Raw genomic sequence first — 23,051 nt, forward strand, 5'->3', positions numbered from 1 at the left:
GGCCTCCCTTCATGGAGTCACCATGCGATGGGATCATACCCAACAAGTGTTAACACACAGCTCTTATCTGGATTTCTGATTTGTGCCCCCACAGCCCTCTTGGAACAGAGATCATGATGATACGGCGTCCACCCGCTCAGGAGGAACCCCAGGCCCATCCAGCGGGGGCCACACGTCACACAGTGGGGATAACAGCAGTGAGCAAGGTAGGGGAGGTGTTCTCATTCTCTTTTGATACTTGTTTTATTTACAAGGGTTGAAAAATCAGAAATGTCTAGTTAGTTACGCTCTATACAGTTCCTCCTAGAACACAAATCCTGTAGAATGTGAAAATCAGCTCATCCTATTTAATTCCCTTGCCCTTTTCTTCTTCTGTGCCATCCCAGTTGCCTATTGCCTGTCACCTGGCCACCTCTATGAAACAGGGTCAGTGAATTGACCAAGGGCAAGACTTGAGAAGTAGATTGGAAGTTCAAATATGCATAAACAGTATGGCGCTAATGCCCTGCCATACAAATAGAAAGTATTATTATCACTTGCCCTTAGAGGTTTTTTCCAAGGAATCATGAAGAAACACCCATTAGGATCCCAAGTTAACAATGTCTTCAGTTGCTTAGAAGGCCTTGGGCAACCCACGCTGGGCTTTCCTCTCCCTTGGGTTGAGGCCATCTTTCTGCTTTTCCTTATATTAACTCTAAAGTGTGTGACTTCATTGCAAAGCCAGATTAAGTGAATAAGGAAGACATGGAAAGATATCAGCTTGTGTTGTGCCATGAACATACACACACGTGTGTGCATGTGGGTCTCCAGGGATGTGCATGCTTGATTTAAGTGGCAGGGAGCAAGGTTTAAACATCAAGTCAGTCTTCAAGAAAAGCTGAATGAGTATCCCCACAACTCAATATTGCTTTTGATGAGACACTCCTACAGTGGATTTTGTGTTTAATTAATGCAGTAAAAGTTTAAAAGAGAATTTTTTGACTGAATATAGAAAGTCTGCTTTCATGGAGTTGACTGTGGGCCCACAGTAGGTACATACTTTAAAATCTGGTTTTGTGATCATGTTTCACTGGGGTGCTGTTAGGCAATGAAGGAGTTTTGTTGTCTAAGCTAGTGGGACTATACCAATCAGAATTGCAAAGTCTAAAATGAATTTAGCGCGATTCATCTGAAAACAAGAACAGGAAAGTTTTTGGGGGGTTATCTTGTTTTGTTTTGTTTTTAAGGCACATATATGCTATTTGCCCTGGGAATAACTTCGACAAACATAATTTTAAGCATTTGAGACATTTTATTGTTCAAAGAGAAGTTGCTGACTTAATCACGAGTATAAGCCTAGTAAAAACGGAGCCTGGAGTAGTAAACTAGTCCAGAGCCGAGGCAGAAGCAGGTGAACTCTGACCTCTGACTTTTACTGGAAGATGATATGCAGCATAAATCCAAGGGGCCTTTTTTCTTTCAAGTGCATATGTATATGTTATGGCGTCGCTGTTCACAGCCCTGTAGTTAAGGCAGCGTCAGCACTTTTGATATATAAAGCCCTACTTTCAGAATTCTACTTACATTATGAGTTTTCAAAGAGGTGTAAATGGAATCTAAATTCTTTTTTTTCCTGTAGCCCAAAATTGCTACGTGGGGGTCACAGCAGAGCATTTTGTTTGTTTCTCTTTCTTTTTTCATTTCTTGTTTTTAAAAACATACATCATCTAAGGATGGGCAGGCAGTTTGGCTGCTGCATTAAGGCTGGCAGACAGCTGAAATGCGCTTGAATTTAAGACTGAGATGCCTAAGTTTTCTCCAACATAATCTGATAAGAGGATTTTCAGAGGGCAAATGCCCAATGCCAGTTCTTCCCCTCTGTTGAGCCATGTCAAGGAGTTAGGAATTTTGTGTTTCTTTTAACTTCAACAAGTGATCTCCCAAGGGCTATTTAATAGTGAATTTGATTATAACCAGGACCCAGGGACTCTTCCACGTTATTGGTTTATCACTTAGAAAGTTTGCCTTATATATAAAAATATATAAATATTTTTAATATTTAAGACCACCACCTTGGGTTTTCGAAATGAAAGGCTTCTCATTTTCACATAAATCATCGCATTGGAAGCATCTCGATTGAACCGTTTTAAAACAGATGGCAGATGAAGCAGACCTACCCCCATTTGGCAGATGAGAAAAATAAGATATGGACAAGTTTTTTATTTCTTCAGGTGGCAGCACAGTGCCTGACCTAAAATCCTAGTGTCCTGATTATGCATATAATGTTTCTACTCCTCATACCCTCTTCCTCATCTCTCCACCAAATAACTAGTCCATTACTTCACTATAATCAAATAAGAACTTTCTGTGCTGCCCTCCCCTCCCTGCCCTCTACCATCTGGGCAACAGAGGTAGTGGGAGCCACATCTTTAGGTCTTCTTTGCATTTCTTTCCTTGGTGGGATTTTTTTTTTTCCTGCAGTGAGATTTATTCCTGCAAAATGCAGAACAATGCCTGAAAGTGTTGCCAAAACAACTCATGCACATTTCCGTGTCAGCCATGACCCTTCTAAGCCCGTTTTTTTCATCCCTAAGACCTGTGGAGCTGGGTCTTTGTGCAGCCTTTGGATTAAGTGCGTACAGTGGCTTGTCCATGTTTTCCCTGTCTGCCTTTTCTGGCAGGCATGGGTGTGTGTAGGCTGTGCCAGCATTTGGCCCGTAGTACATGTCCTAAATAGTTATTTACACAGTTTGAGTCCATTTTAGTCAACTGGGTAAATAACAGCCCTCTTCAAAAGATTTATAAATCCATAAATATGTCTTTATACATACTCAATAGACAGAAATAACTCAATCTGTCAAGAACATATCCAAAGAGGTGTTTCCCCCACAGACAGGAGTAATACATATTTTAAAACTTTCTCTACTGTCTTATTTGTACCGCATTGCCTTTGCCTCGTTTCTTTTCCATTTCTACCACTTCATTATGGCACCTGTGGTGCCAAAAAAGAAAAAGAAAAAGAAAAGAAGGAAAAAAATTCCTTGGGCTCTGACCCTCTCTTAAATAGCCTCTCTGCCACATGGTGCAGGTATATAACACTCTCTCTCTCTTTCTCTCTCTCTTTCTGTGTGTGTGTGTGTGTGTGTGTGTGTGTGTGTGTGTGTGTCTTTCAATGAGTCTTAGTCTTTTGGACTTTCAAAGTAAATAAAATAAAATAAGTCATCCAGGAGTTTCCTAGTGTCCTAATGTATTTCAAAAGACAGTAATGGCTGCTTTTGGTTAGAGCTTTTAGCAGTTTGGATGATTTTGAGAACCTGATTATTTTCCAAGTTAGTAAGTTATCATGATTGATGAAATAATTTTAGAGCAAAGTTTTACATAAGCATAAAAAATGAAAGAAAATCCAATCCTGGGCATTCTAAAGAGAATGTACATAAGATATGCAATTAGGAAGATACCAGAGACTTAATGCAAAGACTTAATGTTGATTCATGACTTACATCGTATAGCTTTTCCCCACCTAAATTATTTGTCATGACAGCTTGTACCTGTGTTGTGTCCCTTCATTTAATAGTAACACCTGTGGCCCTTTGCCCAAGCAAGCCCCCTTGAAATGGGCGTTTGAAAGGAAAGCTTTTGTGTTTGGCTGGGAATTCTGCTGCTCTTCCTATGACATTGATTTTGCCTACCTTTCAACTTCCTCAAAGCATTTCCAAAGATATTAGATAGAGTCTTTATTTTATCCCTGTCAATTATTTGCTATTTTCCCACTTTTCAGGAGAAAAAAAAAATGCCTCCAAAATACTGGAGAGTAGTTGTCAGAGGCATCCTGCCCTCTGGGTCTCTGGGCTTTGTAACTACATCAGGATGGAGTGTTCTCAGGACTCCCACGTAGTGTCTTGTAATATGAGGTTCAGGTTGGCAGATTGTGTCCTTCAAGTGTCTTTTTTATCCTACTGTGCGCGGTGGCCCTACTGGCCATAATCGGGCCCCATTCCAGGAAGTGTGTGGTTTGGAGCAGGAGAACCAAGCAAACCTTGTGCCTCTTCCCATGAGATTCCTGCTGCAGCCACTCTATGCCTCACCAGCAGCTTGAGCTATGATTGGCCACATTTTGAGTTTGGGCATGTCTCCCTTTGTGGTCCAAAGTCAAGGGAGCTGAATAAGCGATGATAATAAAATAGGATTTTAAGGACTGTCAGTTAATGTAGGTATTTCCATCCCCCACTTTGTGAGCCAGGTCATGGAGGATCAGTGGGGCAAGGGGACTTGCCTAAGGCCACATCCTGGTTGGTGGTCAAGTTGAGATGCACACCCACCAAGTCTGAGTCCAGAGCCCAAGCTCCTAACTACCACATCCCATTTGATGTAGTACTTTTTGTGTGGCTTAGAAACAGGAAAAGAGATCATTTGCCAGACATTCTTTCTATTACCAATTCGGCAGCCTTCTCCACAGCCGTCTGTACTGGTCTGGTGCTGGGCTCTGTAAGGGTGACATGGCTTTGAACATGACAGAATCAGCTGAGACTCCTGGGGGAAGACTGCCTGGGACTAAGAACCTAGTTTTGTTTGCTAAGTAGAATGGCGATTGAGCTTTTTACAAGGAGAGCGTGATGATTGATATGATTAATTTGTATTATGTATTAAGAGCCTATAGCATTTCACTCATTCAGGAGTTATTGAATTGAGAATAAGAGCCCAGAAATCAAGTCAGGATTTCTCTTGCAGAACATTTCCCACTTAAAGCTCATCTTATTTTCCCGTTTTGTGAGGATCAAGTATTATTTTGACAACAAAATTTGGTATGAAACATTTTCAAACTGAGAGAACTTTAATGGTTGCTGGCACCTCGAAAACCCATGTAGGAACTTCTCCTTTTGGGGGCAGGTCTCAGATCAACAATAGTACCTCTAGAAAAAAGAAAAAGCAAAACTCACCATGTTTCTTTAAAGAGGAATAACTGAAAAGCACTGCTCTTTCTTTATAATATAATGTATCCATCGTTTGCAACGCCCTCCCACTGCCCCACCCCCTCCACGCCAGCTTTTGTATGAGTCCAAGCAACCTATGGCAGAAGGCAATTCCTTGTTTTATTGAGGGGAATCTCAAGGCAGTTGTTCCAGACCTGTGAAGCCAGCAGGCAGAGCTGCCTGAGAGGGGGTGGGGAGCAAGAAGGGAGGAGGTGGGGAAGGGGCCACATTGTGTTCCAGATGACTGGGCAACGATTTATATGCCAGCTCTCCTTTTTACATGAAGAAGAAAAGTAATAACAGCCCAAATCCAGGCATTTGAAACAGTCAGCTGTCCGATGAATAATGGGATAGGTGGGAAGGAGCTTTCTGATTGGATGTCTTAATGAGCACATTTCGCACAGAGTTTGGGCTGCAGTTCCCCTTGACCTTTGCCCTTTATTGACCAAACTGACACTTCATTTTTCACATACTTCCAATTATGGCTCGGCTTAAGTGTTGCCCTCCCTCCTTTATTTCTTTCCTATGGACAACTTGAGAGTGGTCGAGGCCACAGAAGATATTTTAATTTGAAAAACTACCCTTGCAACTCAGGTTTAGGGGTGTAATCTGAAACTGCTGTCTGTTTGTAGTTTTTTTCAGATGAAAACACAAGTTATCACCATTTGTTTAGAAACAGTTTTCTTGGGGGAAAAAAATTTCGAACTGATTTTGAAAACCAAGTATTTATAATAACTCGAGAACCTTGAAGATGATGAGAAGTGTTTCAAAGTGGGTTACTTTCTTTTTCTTTTCTTCTCTTCTTGTTTGGCTTCATCTGTCTGTTGGTCGAAGAGACTTGTCTGATCCATATTTGTTCACACTTGCTTCTTAAGCTTCGCATCTCTCCCAGGACTTCTTATATTTCAAGGGCACTGCGATGTATTTTGGCTAATACACTTTGGAGCGAAAGGGAAAAGTAAAATATAATTGTGACCACAGGCCCCCAGGTCTTAGACCATTGCACCCTATGTGTTACTTTGCTTGTGTTTAATGTTGGGTTGCAAATTAAAGTGTGGCCTTTGCATGCGGTGGCAGGCAGAATAGGAAAATGATTTCCTGGTGGGAAAAGTCAGGTGTAAAAAAAAAAGAAAGAGGAAGTTATTATACTCCACAAATCCCTGTTATCAAAAGGTCCATATTATTAACTTCTCAAACATGTCCAATTAGATGTTTAGATTGAGAACTATTTTCCCAGGAACATCTTGTAATGCACTCCCTTTTCTTTTATTGACTCATCAAATGTGGGTAACAGTTTTCTGTTCTCCATTTGCTTGGCTTCTCATATCATGAGAGCAAGTCCTCTTGCAGAAAAATAACTTCATCTTCTAAAAGGACTAACTGCATTTCGGGTCATGAACTTGGCAATAAGCATTTTCACTAAAAGTACATCTTCTCTCTATTAGGCCACATCACTAGTAAACTTGAGGTCACTGTTTTTCATCTTAAACAACCAAAGCATGCATTTGAAATTATTTACAGCCAAATAGATTTCCTTCTCGCACACCCATTATCTGTCTCAAAAGTGGATGAAGTGTTACCTACTTTATTATGTAGCCCTCTGGCATATCCATGGCATATTTTTACTATAATATGGTAATAAAAGAATATGTAAAAGACAGACAAAGGTTCTGTCTTTTTCTGTAAGGTGACCTCTGTTACCAAGTAACTGCTTTACTTATGAGCTTATTAAAAACTCAAAAAATGAGCTTTTCATACTTCACAGGCATTGATGTGAAAATGAGCTGTCCTGTGAGTAGTTTTCTTGATCATTTTTAGAACAATTGATTAGCCAAAGAGCTTCTGTCATTAGTTGACATTGACTGATAGCAATTTGTCACAAGCTCTGAAGGTCAGCTAGACAGTTGGAGTTTCAGCTTGTCTTTGATTGACCTTTACTGATTCCATCCTCATGTGATTGGGTTTGAATAGGTCTGACCCTCGATTGCAAAAGACAGGACATTAGTCAACAGGGTCATTTCTTACAGTTTCTGTTGATTGCACATTTTTATTTATGTGTGAACTCTTGGTCTGGATTTCTTGGCCATTTTTATACTCTCAGTTTTGAAACTTAAAAGGTGTGATATTTATTAAGTATCGCCTTAAAGCCACAATTCTGTTTTCCCTTTGATTTGCATTTAACAGAAGACTTGCTATGTGCTGCCACCAAATCGCCTACTGACACTGGCCTTTGCCACCTGGGCTAATCCGGGGGTTTTGTGGATGGATGGAGTTTTGTTGTTGCTTTTAAGGAATACGGACTTCAGTGTGACTTGTAGAGCTTCTAAAATTATACACTCATTCTTTGACTTTTCTAGAATTAATTACTTTGTCTCCCAAGACTCATGCATTATTTTTAATAAATGGAAATGGAGCAGTAAAGAATTATGAATAATGATGTTATGTCATTTCATCATTTAGCTTTGCAGCCAGAAGCATGAACATTTTTTTTTTTAAGGTAGCTACTTTTTAGTTTCATTCAGTCTGCTATAAACTAGAGAATTCTCTCCTGGCTAGAAGAGTACTAGGGTTCTAGTGAAAGTGGAATATATTTTCTGTTGTAGGGGACCAGGAGTTAATTGTCCATAATATTCAGGTCTTTCCTTTCCAAACTGTGAGATATTTTCCTAAGCTGCATCACATGTAGAAGAATATCATCCATAATCATAGGAACAGCATTCATTTTGTTGCTTTATGTAAATACTAAAAAAAAAAGGGTGAGCTTAGCTTAACAATGCAGGTCTCAATCTGTAATTATTTCATTCAGTTCTTTCTTTCCTCTTGTTCCTTCTCACCTTCCCTTCTTGTCTCACTCCTGTGTTGGATTTTAAACTATAAGCAATAACTTGTTTTTCAGGTTGGCCCTCCCAGCCGTTCCAGGGCCACCACATACAGCCTGGCACAGCCTAAACATGTATTTTAGTTTCTCCCCAAGAAAATAAATGAGGAGAGAATCCATTGTCCCAGGTGGTGGATTCTTCACCCGGTGTCATTCTTGGCAAGGCAGAAGTGAGGAAGTTAATTTTAGGGAAGTATTCATTTAACATAGCCCAAGGAGATAAAAAAGAGTTTAGCATCATAATCTCTTCTGTAGACAAGCCAAAACGTTATCAGGAGTTGTATTTAAGGGGGGAAATGTAGATTTATACATTCTAGTCAAGTCATCAAAATGGATTAAGTGCTTAGTGTGTGTCAGGTGCTTTGTGTGAGGCTGTGAAAATGAGTAAGTAGGTCATTATATCTGTCCTCAGGAAGTTTGTGTGCACCAACAAGGACATCAAGTGTATGGAAGCGAAATGGTCACTAAGTACTGGGGGTTCCTAGGGTGCTGCAAGTTGTACTTATTTGTCAACATACTAGTAACCCATGTGGCCACCCAGATTCTCTGGTCTCTGGACCATGGGGGCCATCATCACTTTTATCCCAGTTAGTCACCTGGCTGCTGACTCAAATTGATCTTCATGGAATCTTGACATCTTAGTTGGGGAGGAGATTCCTGTAGCAGTTTGGTGAAGTCAAGGGAAACTTTTTGGAGTAATATTAAAAATGATAGGATAATATGGGAAAACAATTATATTGAAAATCCCATTATTTTTTAAAAAGTAAATTATATTCTTCCCCAGAGCTCCCCTGCTTATGGTGAATTAGCATCCATATATCAGAGAAAACATTTGGCCTTTGGTGTTTTGCGATTGGCTTATTTCACTTAGCATGATATTCTCCAACTCCATCCATTTACTGGCAAATGCCAGACTTAAATGCATTGTACTGTCATGTATAACTAACTAAAACAAATAAAAAATTATAAGAAAGTGAATTGTAACATAGTAATGTAAATGCTTTGTTAAATATGCATTTGCATAACAAGATCTACCCCAAAATCCATTGTCTACTACATTTTTGAAGTAGTGATGAATGTAAGTGATGTGTTAAGGTATTTGTATCAACTCTATCATGATATATGAAAATGATTTCCACGGGGGAGAAAGTCATTGTCCCTGCTAATAGTTCTGTGGTTTGTTACTTATCTATGTACATGCTTGAAGGAAATAGTAATTAGAGGTTAGTAAGAATAAAAATAGAATTTTTACTCCTTTTTAGTGACATATACATCTTCAATTCTAACGAGAGACTCATTGGTGGAGGGAGAATCCATGTGGCCCAGGGAAGAGCTTTCAACCTTAATTCAAGTGTTATGGTCAGGAAGTAGTCCACAAACCCCCAGGTTTGAGCAAGTGACTCTCTTCGATGCTGGTGTCCTGTGTTCTTATTTTTTACCACATGCTGAAATGAGCCATAGATGGGCCATGTGTGGGTTGTCCTTCTCAGAAGACTGCCTGGAAAGGAATTGTGAATTCTCCATCTTTGAATATCTGTTGCTCAGCTCAGTTACAGGCACATAGACATTGATGGATCCTCATTTATAAATAGGACTAAGAACTCCTTCCTGTTTTCAAGCTGTGATTGCACTACATTCCCTCAGGACTGATTTCTTCTGGGTGCCAGAAAGCTAATCTCCCATGGAAATCTGTCAAAGTATAAATAGGTGCCAAGGTCTCACCTGTCCTGGCTCTCAGAGATGCATTTCAACAGGGGCAATGAAGGAAAGTCTCGATGAGGAACTGTTTCCGAAGTTGGTGGTAGATGATTTGGGGGATGTCATTTAAATTACGCCACCTATGTATTTCCCAGTTTTTCCTGTTCCTCTCCTTGGATACCATCGGGTGCCCATCAACGGGCATCTAACAAAAGATGTGGAAAGACAGCAGCAGTATTTTGGGATCTTTTGAGGGATTGTAGGGCTAAGGGTGAGAATGGATTCTGAGACAGGACCTTGAAACAGGAGTGACTGTGTTACCCTTGGAAGAGGCTTTTATGGCCTATGCACTTCCCAGTAGCAGATATGATTTCATCCCCTGGGATGTGATACTTAGCTCTGCCCCTGAATTCATCTTTCTCCCCCATGAATGCTAGCACTAATTAAAGATGGTAGTAGAGGATTTGGCTGTCGGCCTAGCAAAAAATAACCCAAACAGTACATTTATGCCAAGCATTTTCCTTAAAAAGATGTAGGCGTTGTCTACCTCTTTGTATTGATTGGTCCCAGAGGTAGAGTCAGTAAAGTTGGGTTTGCTCAAGTGTCTGGCTTTGTGGATTAGTTCAGTCTTGCAGATAATTTTCCATAATTACTTAACCTAAAAGCATTCTATCTGATTAGTACAATTAGCTTTGGCTTACCCCATTTACCAATATAACCCATATGCATTCCCTCTTAAACACAGCTTATTTTATTTTCTAACAAACAATAAAGTGGAACTTCTTTTTACTTATTTCCACATCAGGAGGAAAAGAGAACACAATTTTATATAACAAATCTTTTTAAAAAAAAATTTTTTTTAGATGTTGATGGATCTTTATTTTATTCATTTATTTATATATGGTGCTGAGATTTGAACCCAGTGCCTCACACATGCTACACAAGTGCTCTACCACTGAGCCACAACCCCAGCCCTTATATAGCAAATCTTAAATTGTATTCACAGTCATATGTTTTAAGGAAGGGTTAATTGAAGAGTAAAGGCAGAACATATTTTGTCTGTCAATAATCTTTTTGCTAAATTATCAGCATTTAATCAATGCTATGTCTTTAACAGTTTCATTTTTTTTTTTTTTTTTTAGTTTGACTCTTTGCCATCAATGTTCCTATTGAAATGTAGCTATGACACCAGGCAGGTAGCACTGTGACCTCTTTTTATTCTTTGATGCCTTGGGATAAAAGCATATGCAGATGTTTCTTGCCTTATGAAAGGATTATGTCCTTTAATCCCATAGTAAATTGAAATTATCAAATGCAGGAAGTGCATTCAATGCACTTTGTAGAGTATCATTTATTCATCCTCGTGGTCTTGTGTCTGGCTGGGAGATGGGGTTCCCTGCCCTGCATCATGAGAGAGCATCAAACTGCAGGCTCCTAGCCCAGGAAAAGACCAAATTTTGAAATATGGTTTGTATTGAATGTGAATCACTTTTCCACCATTGAAAAGTTGAAAAATATTCTAAATCACACCATTGTAAATTGGTACAATCTGTATTGAATTTTAAAATGCATATATCTTCTCCTTCTCATTCTAAGAAAGAATTTAAGGAAATTAACAAATTAGATAAGTATACAATTACGTCAAAATAGTAGATGAAGAAATTAGAATAAAAGGAAAATGAGCAAGAAGACAGTCATAGAGTAGTAGTTCAGAATAATATGGATTACAAGATCATGGATAATTGCTGGAAGTAGGTAGTTAATTTGGCTCCGAGCTTCCTAACAGTCAAAACAAAGAGTGAAATAGAATTTACAAGATTTATAGCATTCTTGGACGTTCCTCAGAAGAATCCTTTTAACTGGAATTAAGATCTAAAAGAAATTCTCCTCATGTCTTCACACAAAGACCCAGTGAGATGGCGTAGACTGATATTCTCAGCAACATCTGTGTGACTCCTTTTAAATTCCTCTCAGCTCCTGGCACAATGCTGGAAATATAATAACAGCACTAACCTATTGGATTGCTTGATGTCTGGAATCATATTCAATCAATTCTTACTCATAACTTTTTGGTATTTAAACTAGTCGTGATTTCCATGATTAGAACAGGTGATACCCTGTTTTAATATGACCCAAGGTACTAATTGTTTTGTCATGCCAATAGGCCTTTCTCCACTTGTCTATCTCCTTCTGACCTTCTGACTGTTTTATGGTGGATCACCAGCTCCACTCTCCCATCTTCTCTCCCTCCACTTTGGGGTCAGTGGTAGGGGTGAGAATGCTCCTGTCGATCTGGCTATTGTCCCCTGAAACAGGGTTCATGGAGCCAGAGAGACTCAGATGATCAATGGTTAGACTAGGCATGGTACGGGGCAGTGTTGGGATGCCAGAATGGAAAGATTCTGATGCACTGTCTTTAAAAAGGAAGGTTTGGAGGGAATATTATTTTTGCCTGTGTAATTGAGGGAGCTGGGCCTTAAGAATATTTGCATTACCCCATCTCAGTGCCAAGAACATCCCCTTATGTAAAAGGAATGAATTTAGTGCAAATAAAAGGTATTGTTTGATACTGTGAATTTTAAGCTTAATGAGAAGACTACTCCTCAAGATAGAAGAGATAAAAAACAGAAATAGTCTCACCAAATGAATGAGTATTAATCGAATGTCCACTGCAGACTGACGCTAGATGTGAGAATCCAAAGTCAAAGAGGTCATTTCTGGAAAAAGGAAACTGATAGTCCAGTGAAGAGCAAACAGTTGACATCTCAAAAGTTAAGTCTCATTCGTGAGTAGGCTTGGTGCAATTTGTTGGCCCAGGATGGCACCCAATAGAGATGCAGCAACTCCCTGGCATGACAGGCATTCTTAATGGATCACAGCACCCTTTCTCATTCAGCCTGGTTAGAACTCAGATGTGGGTCCTTCTGCATACAGCTTTAGTCATGGTGAGACTAGCTCTGCTCTCAGAGTGAAAGTTAGCCCTAGGAGAATTTTTTTTTTTTTAATTCTGTTTTGTTTGTTTGTTTTTTGCTACCGATTTCTAACTCCCCCAAGGGAGTGAGTCTTTGATGGAAACTTGGGACAAATAGGGAAGAAGAAGGGCACAGGAGGCAAAGGAATCCATTTGTGTAAAGGTGCAAAGGAGAAGGAAAGCATGACATTGTGGAGGCTTTGCTAGTGCGTTATCATGAATAGAGGACAGGCTGTGAGCAAGGAAATGTGTCTGAGGTGACACCCAAGAGGTGTCAGGGGCCAGACCATGAAGGATCCTATATGCAGTTTGTGTAGGAGACTGTGGGGAGTCACTAAACACCTTAAGTAACGGCATGGTCAGATCTGAATGGAGGAGGGGTCAGTGCAGGGGGAGGCTGGAGGCAGCCCTGTGGTTATTCAGAAATCTTGAGGCAGAGTGAAGAGGCTGGAGAGGAGGAGGGCTGCACAGACTGAGAGACTGCATGGATGTGGGTGGGGTGTGGTAGGTGATGGAAGGGTCTGGAATGATGTCAAGGTTTCAGAAAATGGGCTGTGTGGACTACAGGTCCCCTTGGGCATGCCCGTTGTCTTCTTAAGCACAGCTCTCTAGAGGCTGATGCAGCAAATGCAGCTGGACCTAGATGACTGGCTGCACCTCCACCACGCCCTTGCTGGGCAGAAGTGACATATTCCCCACCCCTTCCTCAGGGTGGCTCACCAAAGTCGATCTCCTTCCCTGCTGCACTGCTTTCCCTCTGGAGAGGGCTCTGGCTCCATGGGGACCAGGGGCTGGGTGGAAAGGAAGAGGCTAGCCAGGCTATCATGGGAATTCAGTGACTCATTTCATCAGTTTACTGCTCTGAAAATGAGGTGACTTCCCCCTTTGCTTGACAACTGATTGATGAACACTTCCTGAGTGCTGCCGAGGAGCTGTTTTGCTTCACAGGACTTCATGTTTATGGGCTCCCAGTGGATGCCGATCCTGATGTGCTACAGCCTTTTCCACTTCCCGGCTGCTAAGTTTTCTTTTTATGTAGAATTTTCAGATTACCTGCTCAAGACTTAACAGAATCCAGGATTAGAAACAGTAGATGCGTCTGCCTATGGATTCCGCGCTGATTATATTGACCTTTTGCCAGAATGTTAAAAAATGAAGCATACTTTTAAATACTGAAATGGTATTTGACTAAAAACACCATCACCTGGTACTTAGAATGTCTACACTGGAAGTCTTCTTTAAAAATAGTGTACTTTGTTTTGTGTGTCTAGGATTTGTTTTGTTTTCTTTTTAGCTTTCGCTATATTCCCAGGACAGAGGTTTTAGAAGGATTGGTCTGTACTTTGTTTCCAGATGTCTGGATGCTCTTGGAAGAAAAGAAATGGGTTTTGGAAAACATTAATTGCTCTGCTAAATGATGGAATGTTAATAATAGCCACATAGCAAGAGTTTGGAAGCATTACTTGTAGGACCCAAGAATATTTCTGAGGTTCATTTTTCATAATTGAGTGAAGGTAATAAGTTTGCATTCTGTGGACCAGGGTCATCATCTTCAATACTAGTCACAGCCCTTAGATTTAATTTTCATTTTTTCCGATGAAGGCAGTAGATTTAATGTGTCTTACTTTGTAGCTGGAACAGATTCTATTTTTAATCTGTAAGTCAAATATGGCGCAGAGCCATGTGCTGCCCGGATCCAAATGCATAACTCCTGTTGATATCAGTGAGCTTTGTGATGGATTGGAAAGAACTATTTGGTCTTTATTCCAAATATCTATCTGACTCTTTAGAATTAAACATGCCGAACAAATTCTAGCACTTTTCAAGTTAAAATGAAGTGTTTTCTAATGTAGCAACCATGCTGGCTTAAAGGAATAATGCAACAATTCCAAATAGATACACACACACACACACACACACACACACACACACACATAGCCGTAGAATTGGTTTTCAGGCAGAGAGAGGCAACTGGGCTCAAGAGCCGGGCTGGCATAGCAAAGGACATGGCTGTATTGAGCTAAATAAAATTGCCTTTAAATAGAAAAGATAAGAGGAGAAAGCCTTTTCTTTGGATGATACTGTGCTCATCAGGGTACATGTTATCGTTGGTGGGTAATTCTAGCAAGACCTGCTTGTACTTCCTCACTCTTATTACCCCAGTGGTGGGAAGAGTGTGGCAATATTCATTCAGAATTGACTGGTGTTTGCCTCTACAAATAAATTTACTCAAATCATAATTGTTATAACAGGATTGTTTGATTACCTGGCAATGGCCTTGTGCTGAGATAGCTTTTGGATCACCTGTTCATTGGGAGCGTTTGACAGACCTCGTGTTTATTACCCAATTGAATGTCAGTAGCAATTGCAGCTAAAGATAAACAAAAATGCAAGTACTTGTTGACCTTGACTTTTTTCCATGAGAGATTGGACTCGATGGCTCTATTGCTGTTGAACTGATAAGGGTTATAAACAGTAGTTTAAGGAAAATGTTTTATTCCCAGAGGAAAATGCCCTATTCGCTGTGGGAAATGGCCATAGCTTATACACCTTTTGCCAGATTTTCTAAATTCACCTTTATTTGGGCTGTGGGAAAAGGATATAGGAGAAAAGCTTTTTATGGCTTTAATGTACATTTGCATAGATTGTCATAATTTGTGAATGGCATGGTTAGTGGATTGAATGCAATTTTAGAAGAAGCCAATGGTGTTCCTAAGATTTATGAGACTCAGAAACATGATTTCTTTTGAAACTATCATGTTAGCATAACATTGTGTTTCAGAGATGAAGGTCTTGCAAAAAAAAAAAAAAAAAAAAAAAGTGCAATAGACCTGTGGTAGTCTTTCTGGTTTTAATTAGAACATAAAAATGGAATTGGTTAGTGTGATCTCACTAGAAGTAAAGAGAGAAAATTGACCCGGTGAATATCTACCTGGGACACTCTTGGGAGTGCATGGGGGGATGTGGCAGTCTGCATTTTTCTCTGGGCACAGTGTCTTTAAGTTCCAAATTTGAATCCAGAAACACTGGACCATTAAGGATTCTCCCTTCTTGGTTAGACCTCGATGACCTGCCCTGTTTGCTCTTAAAAATCCCACTGCAGTTTCCTTTTGAGGAGAGGTGTTTTGGCTCAATGCCACTAGCTTCAACTTTTGCTCTTAAAATGTTGTTTTGATGCATAGTATAGCGATGGCTGAATTGATTTCTGAGCATAAACGGTGGCCTAGATTCTTACCCTGTGGAAATCCATGGAATTAAGAACTCTAGGTTCCTGGAGTGATAAGAGGTAAGCAAATGATTAGATATGCATGCAGGGAAAAAATTAAGATGCTTGGAGAATGAAAATAAGGGTGTATATCATTTGCAAGTTTAATGTAAATGTAAGCCACTAATACAACTAATAATTTAATGCTAATATGTGAGGGTAAGTAAATGTGATTCTAATCATTTCCTATTTGGTGTATTTTCAAAGAGTTCAGAGCAAAAATGTACTGTATTGAAATACTTCCTTGGCAATCCAGAATGAAAATATGGTCTGCCAATAATCATGGACCTTGTGAAGCCTTTGGGATACTAGTAACTTTTATTTATCTCTAGGTAGAAGTTTGGGAAAATCTGAGAAAATAGGATCTGAGCCAGAGTTTCTTGTAAGGAGGTTTAGAATACAGAAATATTATGAGATTTAGTCAATAGATGTACAAGTTGAGATATAGGCCAATGTGTCCTCTTAAGTAATCTCTAGTATTATTTAATGTTACAGAATACATTTTTTGTAAAAATATTAGATCTCATAATCTATTTCAAAATACAGATTTCCTTTTGACAGTAACTCAAACTTTTTTTGTGTGAGAATAGATCTTTTGAATGAAATGTTAAAATAAAAGTAAAAATTAAAAAAGTAAAGAAATTCATGCTAGCGAGGCAGTGGTACAGGCCTGTAATCCCAGCAACTTGGAAGGCTGAGACAAGACTATGACAAGTTCAAGGCCAGCCTCAGCAATTTACCCTCTGAAACTTAGGCAGACCCTGTCTCAAAAATCAAAAATAAAAAGGGCCAGGGATATAGCTCAACAGCAAAGCCGTTCTGGGTTCCATCCCCAGTTTAAAAAAAAAAAAAAGTCTCACCATATATAACCAAAAGTAAATTTCTTCTTCTTTTAGCAACCAACAAGAGAAGAGTTCCACTGTCCCTGTCTTCTTTGCTAGGGCCTATTTCTTTACTTGGGTATTTCTTCGGTGAAGAGCTGCTTGCAGACCTCCACTTTTCCATGAGACTTTTGTGAGGAACAGTGGAAATCTTTGCAATGACAGATGCCATTGCAGATTATTATGATGTCCATTACTTGGTGAATGAAATTAGGAAGAGTTTATTTCTGACATGGCACATACCCTTCCCTGCAACAGAAGGACTGCAACCTAGAATCTTTGTTAAAAAAAAAAAAAAAATCCTCAGGATTACTGGTGATTCTCTGGTTGATATGTTAGAAACAAGCAAAGATGAGTGCTGCCTGGGGCAACCTGGTCCCCAGCAGAAGGGCACCCAGGACTCTCAGCTCAGGCTCCTCTTGACTGTGTGAGGGAGAACTGTGTGTGTGTGTGTGTGTGTGTGTGTGTGTGTGTGTGTTGGGTGGGGCGGGTATCCTACACTCTTCCCGCTAGTCGCTGAAGGATGTGGCAAGGATGTTGAATTGTTTGTGGCTGGCTCTCCATCCTGACTCTACAAAAGACTTCTGAGTTTATCTGCATTCTTCTGCACAGCAGTCCCTAGGCAGCCACCTCCCAGGCCACTTTGTGGGAAAGCTTTCTTTATGGTGGATGACGTGGCATTTCTTGTCACTTCCTCAAATTCCTTCCCACTGCCTATCAGCATTGCCCTGGACTTATCTGGGTTGAGCCTTAGCCAGCTAGAGCTAATCCAGGTTCCTATTTCACAGGAGCAAAGTGACAGCAATGACGCTGTCATTTCTCAGCTTGTGACCTGGGGTGCTGGGGGAAAAGAGCAGAGAGAGAAATGGTGCAAGAGTTGGGGGACATTGGTAGGACTTTCAAACCCAAGCTTCTTTTTTCCCCCACCAGTCTTGTTTCTCTGTAAGACTTGTTCAGTTGGATGTAACTTTTCTAACTCTAACCTAAAGAAGTAAATGGCACTTACCTGGTTTTCTTTCTTCCACAGAGATTGGCCCTAACAATTTGAGGCTCTTAAAGAAAGTCATATGAATTGGGATTTAGAGAAACAGGGCCGTGTGTTCTGAATCTTCTGTTATTTAACAAATATTTGCAGAGCAACTGACGTGTGCCAGATACAATGCCAGGTGATGGGAAGATCTTCAAACACATAACAGTTTTTTTAAGAGTTTGCAAACCCTACACCACCATCCTTGTAGCAGGGTAGATATTCGTGTCTCTGTTTTACGGGTGGAGATTACCCAAGGCCCGAGGGTGGAAGTCTGAGAACAAACAGAACCAAATTGGGCAGGCACCTTACTTTTGTACCAGGTTAAGAAGTAACTTAGTAACTGGTATCTTCCTGATCCATTTCTATTTGAAATAGGCACACCAGTTCTTTCTTTCACTCTCTCTCCCCCTGCCTCCATCTTTACCTTCCTCTCCCTCTCTTTCATTAAAAAGAGAAAGAGGAGAGAATGAAATTAGGAAGGATTTTTCCAAGGAAGCAATCAGGCATGGCAGGCATTGTGTTTCATTTATTCATTTGTTCACCCACTGAAAGTACCTCCTGTATGTTGGAAATGGTACTAAGTCCTAGGACAACAGAGAGGAGTAAGACCAATCCCTGCCTTCAAGGAATCTGTAATCCAGTGTTTTGTTTCTCCTCTCATTCCCAAATTCAGACACATCTGGAGCAAACCTATTGCCTGACACTGTTCTCTCGGGAGTTAGCTACTCTCCCAATCAGTATGGCTAATACTCTCCAACCATTCTCAGGCACAAGGAGCTTTCAGACTGGTCAGCCCTGAAGCAATCTCCCATTGGTCTCTCCTCATGGAAACTAGGCTTGCAGTGAATCAGATTTCGACATGAGGTGGCTTAACTTCTTGGGGCAGAGGAACAGCCTATAAGCTAGAGATAATATGAGTACCTAACTACAGGGTTGTTGAGAACATTAAAGATGTTAGCATCTAGAACTTAGAACAGTGCCTCGTACCAAGCACTGTGTATGTGCTAGCCGCTATTTGTCATCGTGGTCGTCGTCATCATCATCATCATTTGATTTATTTTTCTTTGTGGAAAAAGAGACTGGGAAGGACTGGTGCTCATTCCTGAGCATGAGTGATGGTGTAACAAGAAATCAGGAGTCTAGTGCTGTTCCTGAAAGTGGCTTCATTCTATAGTAGGGAGTGCTTGAACTTCCTTTTCTGTCAGGATAGAGAACATTCTAAACTCTGGGGGCCACTGAGGTTTCCCCTGTGCTGGACTCCCTTCACTCTGGTGTCCGCCAAGTCTGCCACTTTCACCTGAGGAGGCAGTGATGAGGAGGTGGTGGATTGAGATATGGACTCATTCAGTTCTCACCGCAAGGCTGTAGTCCACTGATGGCTTTTAAACAGTTGCTTGTATTCTTTCTACACCACGAATTACAGTGTCTGCAAAAATGCAGTTCACTGTGTGGGTCAAGGTGATGTTGCACAGCGTACTCCTTTTGGACTGTCAGATTGGGTTAGAGTTGAGTGTCCTCAGGGGCCCTCGGTAGAATTTCTTACAGGATCCCAGCTAGCATGGGAAATGGATTTGCCCACTAAGAAAGGTCTTTTTTGCACCTCTGGTCTTATCCTGCCACAATAATCTTTGTCTTTGATGAAGCTATTGGAAGCAGTGTCATCAAATCCTTTGAATTTCAGGATGCTAATATTTACTGGTAAATATTAAGGTACATGAAGTCTACGCTTAGTATTACAGATAAACTTAATTTATATATTCATATGATATGTATAATATATATGCATTATATACATATATATTATAGATAGATAGATCCTGAGGACCAGGCTTATATTAATTGAAATTGTTGAAATAAGATTTTCAATATCTGTTGCTTAAAGAGTGAAGAGGAAAGTTTAATTCTGGTGGGTATGGAATAATGGGGAGGCAAAATTAAATCTATAGGGATGTTTTTATTTGTTTGTAGCAAATCAACTTTCCTCCCTCTTTCACCTACAGAGGTATTGGTGGTGCTGGCTGCCCACTCTTGCCCTGCCCACCTCATTGTCCATGTCTCTTCTTGCTCTTCTTCTTCATCTGTGCAGTGTTGTAGCGAGTTGTGACAAGCCCAGAGGGTCCGCTTCTCGTTTTGACTGTTCAAATTGCTTCTTCTATCTATTCCCATGATACAGTGATGCGGGAAGTTTTGGTACTAGCTCCAAACTCATCCCATCTCAAGTGGTTTCTTAACAATCAAACATGATACTCCTCCTTTTAAAAGAGGATTTTTTTTTCAATGCTAGGGATGAAACCCAGGGCCTGTATATGCCACACAAGCACTTTTTATACTTGTGGCTCTCATGGTTTCCTTAAGGCACCATATAGTGAAAATGTCCAGGGATCTTGATGCCAAAGCCTAGGATGCTATACAGAAAACGAAAAGTATAGGCAAGATCCACAGAGTGTTGGATGAATGTTCCTTTCCATATATTATTTGTTAGCAATGTCCTAAATTTTATTATGAATATTTTCATCATGCAGAGAAATGGAGTGAATTGCACAATTAACACCTATAACTCACCATTCTGTTTTAACTATGGTGAACATTTTATCATTTTCCCTGTTTGGAGAGTAAAGAAAACACACATAAGTATGTATATATTACTGTGTATGCTTCTTCGGTCAGAAATAGAATAAGAATCCATGGATTTCTGAGAAGGAAGATATTTCAACTATACAAATATTTTCCCATCAAAGTGTGCAAACACTTATTTTGGAATCTTTGAAACAGATGCTGAACCAACAGGAGAAAACAGTTATTTTTACCCTATGTGAGGATCAGCTCATGATGATCAATTCCTATTTTAAGTACTTGTATATGTGTATTTCATGCTGGGAACTTTGGGGTGTCTTTCAGAGAGGCTGTATGGTAGACTTAGAAGTCCACTATCCTTACTGTTCCACGTGCTCTATGTTAAACAAATTGTGTAACCTTGCTGCGTGCGATGAAATGTCTTCTCTAAAATAAAAGAAGTTGGGCTACATAACTGCAATATTTCCCTTCAGTTCTGAAATACTGCTCTTCTAGGAAAGCAAATTTGAAACTTTGCTTTCAAAACTGGGTAGAGTAAAGGACCTGGGATAAACATTTCACATATTGATTGAAATTTGCAAAAGGTCTATAAGTTCTACCTAATTTCATGGTAAAGGAGGAGAAATTCTGAATCTAGGCCTTAATATTGATAACAGCAATCAAAAAGTACACGCCAGCCAGGTGCAGTGATCTCAGACATTTGGGAGGCTGAGGCAGAAAGAGCACAAGTTTGAGGCCAGCCTCAGCTAAACTGCTGAGATTCTGTCTCAAAATTAAAAAAATAAAAATGAAAGGGGCTAGATATATAACTCAGTGGTAAGGCTCCTCTGAGTTCAATCCCTAGTGCCACCACCACAATAAAACTTTACAGGTCATCCCCAATATGTGAGTTTTTTGAATATTTGAATACAAAGAAGTATTGTAGATTTGATTCTTTTACATACCTATATAGCTGAAGAGTCAAAATGTCTATCAGGCTTTTGACTAGATGTGGAATATATAAAAGTGCTTTATGTGGTTATTATTGAAATATCCAAGTGATTTGCCTATCCAAATGTTTGGATTTGGCTTCCTGCTCACTCCCCACCCCCACCCAGTAAACTTCCTTTATGTTGGAAGAGGGTTGTGGGTTTGGAATGGCCAGGGTAGATGGATTAATATATTATATCATGTAAAAGATCATTTTAGTTAGATCATGTATGAGGTTTGTCTTACTTGGTTTGTGAAGAGTTTTCATGTTTTTTATCTCTTGGTAAAATATGTACTTCCAAGAATATTATGATTAGGTTAACTATGTGATAAGGTTTTGAGAAAATATCTTTTCCATTTTCTCTTTTCAAGAATTAATTATTTTTAAAATCTACTGATAAATCAGTTGGCACTATCAGCATTTATCATCTTGAATTTAATAAGCTGATAACAAGCTGAATACATCTGTCCCAGTACATAGGAATAATAGAAACTTCAGTCTGATGTTGGCTAGTGAAAATTGTAGCAAAATCTTGTTAGTACATCTGCCTTCATAAGCAGCATTAAAAGCGGGGGAGTAGTAAGGGAGATGGAGGTGTTCTGTCTTCCTAATGTAAATATCTTTCTGTGGCTTACCTGCCAGTCTTGTGTTTCCGAAGTTACTTCTTCCTGAGTTTTTTTTTTTTTTTTTTTTTAAACTATTTGATGAGAAGATTACACTGCTACAGACCAACTAAAAAGGGATGTATTATTTGAACTTCTTCCATTGTTTTTAAAATCATTGTTTGTGTTGTAATCCTTTCAAAGAGCTAGGCAGTAGCCGCTTTCCTGTTTAGAGTAAGATTTTTCCATTGGCTGATCACCTTCATTTAATCCTCAGAAAGTGCATACTTAATTCTTAGCAACAGTGCATTTTTAGCATCAAGGACACATTACCAAGAAAAACTGAGTATGGTAAATGACTAGAAAAAGAAAACCTTAGTTGTCTAAGAAAGTCATTGTGTCTTGCCTTTAGAATCTTATAAATATCCCACTTGGTACAATTAGCCTCTGTAAACATTTGAACTACTTTGTAGTTGAAACACTATCTCGGTCAGGAGGCAAATGAAGGAAGGTTTTTCAGACTGATTCCTACTAGGGCAGGTTTACTTTTTCTTGTTGGCTTTACTTGGGGGTTATATTGCACTAAAAATGTATCTACAATTGTTCATATAAACCTTTAACCAATCTGCTTAAATTTTGGAAGCTGGCAGGATGCGAAACAGCGTGGCATTGTAGAGAATATCACCGTGTCCCGAGTCAAGTGTAGAGTGCTTTTGCAGCATTGTGCTAATTTTAGCTTACAAAGAGGATGAAGATAAACTGCCTACCGCTAGTTTTGCCATATGCTATCCTGGTGATAATATTCAAGTGCAAAATATTCCATAGAGAGTCTTATTGTTTCAGTAAGGGAAGCTTGGGTAAGAGTTAAGCAAATTTCTGCTCAGTAAGTTTATAAGAAATAATGAAGTAAAACAATTCTCAAATGCAGGTAGATGAAATCTGCTAAATTTATTTTGGCTTTATTGACTTTCATGGGAGTTGACAGAATTAGTTTTGGTTTATATTTGATCCAATTTTATCTATTTTTCACATGTAAATCTTAAAAATCAATCTGAATAAATATTGATCTCTTTCAGAAAGGCAAAAATAGAGTTTGGATTGCATAAAACTGCTTAAAAGACAGCCTCCCTTGAAGTTCAATAAAGGAATAAAGCAATCTGTTCAACTGGTTTTAAAATAACACTTTAAAAAGCCTTTTTAAAAATGAAAAAGTCAAAATCCATTACATTTCCA

At 39.5% G+C, this 23,051-nt stretch overlaps 1 protein-coding gene across 2 annotated transcripts in view; it reads left to right on the forward strand.

Annotated features, from left to right (window-relative positions):
- The window catches only part of Meis1 (Meis homeobox 1), a 137,472-nt gene that overhangs the window by 29,345 nt on the left and 85,076 nt on the right, over nucleotides 1–23,051 (forward strand). For both annotated transcript variants that reach the window (XM_027934448.2, XM_071601653.1), the window contains exon 7: nucleotides 95–206. In XM_027934448.2, the coding sequence (XP_027790249.1) occupies nucleotides 95–206 (112 nt within the window). The remainder of the gene's footprint in view (nucleotides 1–94; nucleotides 207–23,051) is intronic.

Source organism: Marmota flaviventris, chromosome 14 (assembly GCF_047511675.1).
Source record: "Marmota flaviventris isolate mMarFla1 chromosome 14, mMarFla1.hap1, whole genome shotgun sequence".
NCBI lineage: Eukaryota > Metazoa > Chordata > Mammalia > Rodentia > Sciuridae > Marmota > Marmota flaviventris.